This window comes from Branchiostoma belcheri, unplaced genomic scaffold (assembly GCF_001625305.1).
Source record: "Branchiostoma belcheri isolate BF01 breed outbred unplaced genomic scaffold, Haploidv18h27 scaffold409, whole genome shotgun sequence".
Taxonomy (NCBI): Eukaryota; Metazoa; Chordata; class Leptocardii; order Amphioxiformes; family Branchiostomatidae; genus Branchiostoma; species Branchiostoma belcheri.
In genome coordinates, this window is record NW_017804031.1 from 65,448 (window position 1) to 71,919 (window position 6,472).

Genomic DNA, 6,472 nt, shown 5'->3' on the forward strand with positions numbered 1-6,472 from the left:
TTTTGTATTTTTAAACCCTCAATGACACATTTCCTGCACTTTGAAAGGCAAAATTAGGCGTAACGAAGAATTATTCATTAACGCTTAACGCTGAATTTAGGATGACAAATAACGTTTTACGTAGAATTAAAACGACCAATAACGCTTCACGAGGAATATACTGATAACGCTTAACGTTGAATTAGAGCGGGCCGGCAACGATTAACGGTAAATTAAAATAGCCCATAACGGTTAACGAAAAAGGGCATGCAGACCCTCATCGTAGTTTTGCATCACAGATACCAGTACGCTATGGGATAGGATTGATTTAACTTGCTACATTAACCGAGGACAGACAACACTTAAGGTCCTGTTCTGTATAACAGGAGCTTTCAGACTAATTTGCATCATCTTGTCTTGACTTGTCTGACTTTTGTTCCTTTTTCGACTTCCAAAAATTTGTCTTCACTTTATTTGCATATCAATCAATAGGTTGTGCTTATCTCTCTCTGGTCTCTCAGTCACTGACGAAAGCTAGTGGATACTAGCTGAAACGTCTGACGTTTTCAAAATCATATACAGTTGCTTGAGTAACTGCTTTTTGGCGTATCGTATTACCTTCATCGACGTACATTAACAAACCTTTGAAGACTTTGAAAATCCAGTTTTGCCACCCTAAAATTGCTCTGGATGCCTTTAAAGCTACGCCCACGGTATCAGTCAGCAGCTAGTTTCTCTGTACTTGCTGTGCATGTTGTGTTTGCCAGCACTGGTGGCCGATTCCTGACTGACGTTTGAAGCGGCTGACATGGTCTTGTGCACGGCCGTGAGTCTTGACGGACTAGCGCTCACGCAACTGTTGGTGTTCTTGAGCGTGTAGAGGACCCGCAGTGTCTGCGAGGGCGTCGTTGCGGTCTTGGGGGGCGCGCGGAGGAACGTGCTCAGCCCGTACACCATGGGGTTGACGCAGGCGTTGGCCATCCCGAACAGGTACAGCAGGTCCGTCAGCATGCGGGAAACGTGGCTGGTGTCGAAGTAGTTCACCCAGAAGAGGTGGACGTAGAACGGCGTCCAGCACACCACGAAGGCGGTGACGATGCCCACGGTCATCCACAGGGTTCGGATCTTGGCCCGGGTGAAGACTTGCTGCCTGCGGGCGTCCATAGGAGACTTGGTGTGCTGTGAGCCGGATAGTGCGTTACCTACAGAAACAACGGGGGTATATATCACGTCTTTACATTGTTTATTTTTGTTCCTTGTTTGTTTTGCACTCACAAGATAAAATGAAATATAACAATTGAAGTTAAGTAGACATGCATGGGAGAGCCGGAAACCTGGAGGTTTATATATTGCCCTTCCCAATATAAGATTAAAAGTTACCATTGATACTGAATGAAACAAAATTTAAACGAAGGAGACAAAAATAACAGGAAATAAACAGACAAACAATTCGAAGAACTAATCAAACAATACAAATCATCAATCTGAACAAAGGAGATCAACTGATTAATCTAGTTATTACGAACATAAGTACAAATGTAAATTATGTGAGCAATTCAAATCAACAAAACAAGGAAAGCAAACAAACTCAGGAAATGGTGGTTGGTTGAAGTAGTATTTCTCTTTTTAAAAGCTTTTTGACACTGGGTAAGAAGGGACATGTTCTCGTAGAAAGGCTTAAGTTGTTCCATATTGTCGGACCTCTAAACCTGATCGTGAAGTTATAGATTTTGCCTTGATTGGTCATAAGACCACACCGCCTTAATTTTATGGATGACATCCGCGCGCGCATTGATTTTCGCCTGTTCTCAAAAAAAAAAAGATCACGTCCACCGAGGCTCTGGTCTGGCTCTAGGTCTGGGTAGTCCATGGTAGTTAGCGACAATACGGAGCCGGTGGTAACTCTGGAGGACGGCACCCATGCTACCGAAGCTCCACGACTCAAAAACTCAGTACATACGTACAGTGCCGATTCATAAATTCCGCAAAAAGCCAGCATGTGCCGGCTTGTCGTATACGTCGCTAAGTATTGCCGTAAATTCACAATACCAGCTTTGTATTCCTATGGTTTAGTAGCATTTTTTATTTTTGGCCGGAATTTTTTTATTCGCCCGCGCGCACTAGTTTGGGGGTCTTCAGAGGATGTCATCCATAAAATTAAGTCGGTGTGGCCTAAGCCATTTTCAAGACCGACCTTTCGTCCTGGTGTTCTTGGCGATGCGGAGAATGATGCAGATGTAAGCGGTGATGATGATGAGGAGAGGCAGCGGGTAGATGACGACGAACGACGCCGTGGTGTACAGCTGCTTCTGCCACTTCGCTCGGTAGAAGTTGAAGTCGACGCACTGCTCGAAGCCCGGGACTAGCCGCTCAATGTGGAAGATGATAGCCTGTACAAAATGAAGGTAGGAAGGAAGGAAGGAAGGAAGGAAGGAAGTAAAGAAGGAAGGAAGGAAAGAAGGAAGGAAGGAAAGAAGGAAGAAAGGAAGGAAGGAAAGACCTTTATTGCACGTTTATGCTCTTACAAACCTCTTACAAGTACATGTCATGAATGAATGAAAGACTTTTATTGTACATTTTTTGCTCATTGCGAACTATGTACAGGTCACGGCAAATAGCGATGGTAGATTAAAATATATCTATAGTAAAACTACATATGTACAGGTTCTGCTTCTTCTCGCTTCTTAAGACAGTTGTAAATGTTATAACAGATGGAGCTTATAGTACGAGGATTATCGAGTTTCATGAGGAATGTGAATTTTTCACAATCAGCTCCAACTTTACCTGCACTAAGGTGCACCCAGTATGTCTAGCCCTGCCTAGCCATTGTATTAGTATTGCCTATTCCCTATCTATGTCTTTTTTTTTATTCCAACATGTAATCACCAGACGTGGTGACGGCACACTCAAGTTTTTTCAACTTATATTAATGGCGCCACCAACACAGGGGACAATACCATACTCATTTTCACCTGAGCTAAGTGAGGAAAGTCGTGTAAAGTGCCTTTCCCAGGCCAAGGGCACAAGATCGGTGGCATGTCAGGACTCGAACCCGGGACCTCTAGGTTCCGAGTCGCGCACGCTGCCGTTGCGCCACACGACCCCACCCCGACTATCTATGTCTACAGGGAGATGCTTATGCCGTGGTCTACACTTGACTGATTGTCCCTGACTTCCCGGTCCGTACGCTGGGATTGCGGATCACCTTGCCTGAAGCAAAGCGTTCATCTTCGGCAGAAGTAGTCACTGTTTTATGATTGCTTCTTACGAGGTTTACCTTGAAGATGCAGCAGCAGGCGATATGTTACATGTTATATATAGTATCCGAATTCGCCATACACCAGCCGACTTTGCGCGTACTCCTAATAACCATGGTTGGGGGATGTTCGGGAGGCAAAATTCGTGAATGCATGGCAGGAGCTTTTAGATTCCGTTCTGTTCTTCCGATAATGCCCATCGGCCGAGATGTCGGCAATTACCGGCTGACACGAAACGAAGGTACGCCAGACCCCCGCCCGGGTGATTTGAAGAGAATAACCAACTTCCAAACAGTAGAATTATTTGGACCATCGCACACCGGGGCATGCCCCTACTCTTTTTCGAAAGGTGGGTTCGTTAACCTGCGTGAGGTGTGGCTCTCCCCAAAACACGGGACCTCCATTTACCGCCTATCCGAGGGACGTCCCTAACCAAAGCTAGATACTCATTTTCCCCAGAGAGAAGTGAGGAAAGGCGTGTCTTAGTGCCTTCCCCGAGGGCACTGAAGATCAGTGACAAGGTGGGGTTCGAGCCCGGGACCTCTTGGTTCCAAGCCGAAGACGCTACCGCTACGCCGCACGCCCCCATTTCCTATTGGTATTCCAACGTTGTCCTGGAGGAAAGAGGCCAGACTGGATGTACTTACTGAATTACTGAGAGCTGTCCTGGGTCAATTTCCCAACACAACGGGGCGGTCTTGAAAGCATTCTGGAGTGCCATTTGGCATTTAGTACAGCAGCAGATATTCAGTCATGTGTAAAGGTCGATTCGACTTTTTTTTTCCAAATTGGTTAAAAGTGACTATGGTGGTGTTGACAAGCGTCAACTGAATCTTCTGACACCATTACCATTCCACGCCACTCACACCTGTTTAAAGCACTCTTTCGAACTCTTTCACCATCACAGCAAGTAAACCTCAACATTTTAAGCACATCTTAAGGCCACACCGCCTTAATTTTATGGATGACATCCACGCGCGCATTGATTTTCGCCTGTTCTTCCAAAAAAAAAAAAGATCACGTCCACCGAGGCTCTGGCCTAGCTCTAGTATCGTAGTTAGCGACAATACGATCCACGAGTCAAGAACTCAGTACATACGTACAGTGCCGATTCATAAAGTCCGCAAAAAGCCAGCATGTGCAGGCTTGTCGTATAGGTCGGTATGTACTGCCGCAAATTCACAATACCAGCTTTGTATTCCTGTGGTTCAGTAGCATTTTTAGTTTTGGCCGAAATTCTTTTTTATTCGCCCGCGCGCACTAGTTTGGGGGTCTTCAGAGGATGTCGTCTATAAAATTAAGTCGGTGTGGCCTAAACATGCGTAAAAGTTCAGTTTCTTAATTCGCATGTGCATTTACGCACGCTTTAACCCTCAAACCATCGTAGGTACCGTATGGGGTCAAAACTGACCCCATAATGCTTTGGACGAATATAGTGTTTTGTGACTCTATTTTGTGATTTTTACAAACATATTACCCGGAAGAAAAAATTACGACAACAAAAGACTCAAATGTGTTAAAACACCAGTTAAAATGTTGGGTTTGACCCCATACGGTGGTTTGAGGGTTAATGTGTTCTGAAGGATAGGATTTCCTGCAATCTACGCACATAACGCAACGATGTGTGATGTAAAGGGTGATAGATAGTCAGACCGTATCTACACGTAGATTCTACTGTGAGATTATCTTGACTTAACCGGTGGCAGAATCAACAAGAAAGATAAAGCGCGCAGTGGAAGCAAAATCATCGGCCGACAAGCTTTAAATCTTAGCAGGGGAATAGCTCTGGCATTCTGCCAACAGAACTGTAAGGCCACACCAAGTAAATTTTATGGATGACGTCCGCGCGCGCATTGATTTTGGCCTGTTCCTAGAAAAAAAAAGAAATGCCGCTTCCTGTAACTATGACCAAAGAGTCACGACGGTGCCGCAAATCGTTAGATTGATGTGAAACCCGCAACGCGAAATGGGTAAAGAGCACATGCTTTGTTTCTGCAGGCCTGCAAAAATGTGATGAAAGAAACAGGGCAGGACGACAACTGCTGTTCCACCTGATTTATTGCTGTTTTGACGATGAATAAAAGACTTCTTGCTTGTTAATCTGTGTCACCTCATTCAATTTGTGTCCTAACATTTGTCGTCTCTTAGTATATTTCTAATCTAGGCATCTTGTTTTTTAGGGCCCTTCTTGTTTGTTTTTTTCGCCCTCTCGCATTAGATATAGGGTCTCCAAAGGACGTCATCCATAAAATTTACTTGGTGTGGCCTAACATTAAGTAATTCGCTGTATCCACACTTGAACGTCTCGGTATACTGTCAAGACTAGATAAGAAGCAACTTCAAAGGCCCGGTATGCTGACAACATGAACAGCTCTGCCTTGACAAGTGTTCGCAGGCTTTCGGAAGATTAACTCTGAAAGTGGCTTTCTATCTCAAAAAGGTTTCCTTTGCGTGATCTGATTATTCCCGCCTGCCCAAGATGTGGAAATCCATTTCTACCTTCATGAGACAGATTCTGGTCTATCAACATGTAATTTATTTATGACGATTTACCACATTTGTGGAAGGATTGACATAACAGGTGACTATCACCTCTTCAAAGATGTCCGACCTGAGACCAGACTGTAAGGTTAGAACCACTCACACCGGGAAGGTCCCCTACTCTTTTCGATAAGTGCGGTGGGTTCTTTAACGTGCGTGGGGTGTGGCTCTCCCCAAACACGGGACCTCCATTTAACGTCCTATCCGAGGGACGTCCCTAGCCGAAGCTAGGTACTCATTTTCACCTGAGTGAAGTGAGGAAAGTCGTGTAAAGTACCTTTCCCAAGGGCAGAACGTCGCCGCGCATGTTCGGACTTGTTCGGGTACGACTCGGAATCGAACCCGGGTCTTCCCGTTTCATAGTCCAGTGATGTACCACTACACCACACGACGCCACGCCCAAGATGATGGTAATGATGGAAAACTGCAGAGCTCGAAATACCTTTTGCATATTTGCAGTCTGGTGCAGACGTCCCTCGGATAGGACGTTAAATGGAGGTCCCGTGTTTGGGGAGAGCCACACCCCACGCACGTTAAAGAACCCACCGCACTTATCGAAAAGAGTAGGGGACCTTCCCGGTGTGAGTGGTTCTAACCTTACAGTCTTGTCTCGGGGTTGGCATCTTTGAAAAGGTGATAGTCACCTGTTATGTCAATCCTTCCACAAATGTGGTAAATCGTCATAAATAAATAAA

The 6,472-nt window shown here is 45.2% G+C and overlaps 1 protein-coding gene across 1 annotated transcript in view; it reads right to left on the reverse strand.

The window, feature by feature from the left end:
- Window positions 1-699: 699 nt before the first annotated feature.
- LOC109477703 (gonadotropin-releasing hormone receptor-like) overlaps window positions 700-6,472 on the reverse strand; it is a gene marked incomplete at its 5' end in the record, with an annotated part of 8,787 nt that continues 3,014 nt past the window's right edge. Inside the window, 2 exons of the mRNA XM_019779049.1 lie at window positions 700-1,181; window positions 2,174-2,369. Coding sequence (XP_019634608.1) covers window positions 700-1,181; window positions 2,174-2,369 — 678 coding nt within the window. The remainder of the gene's footprint in view (window positions 1,182-2,173; window positions 2,370-6,472) is intronic.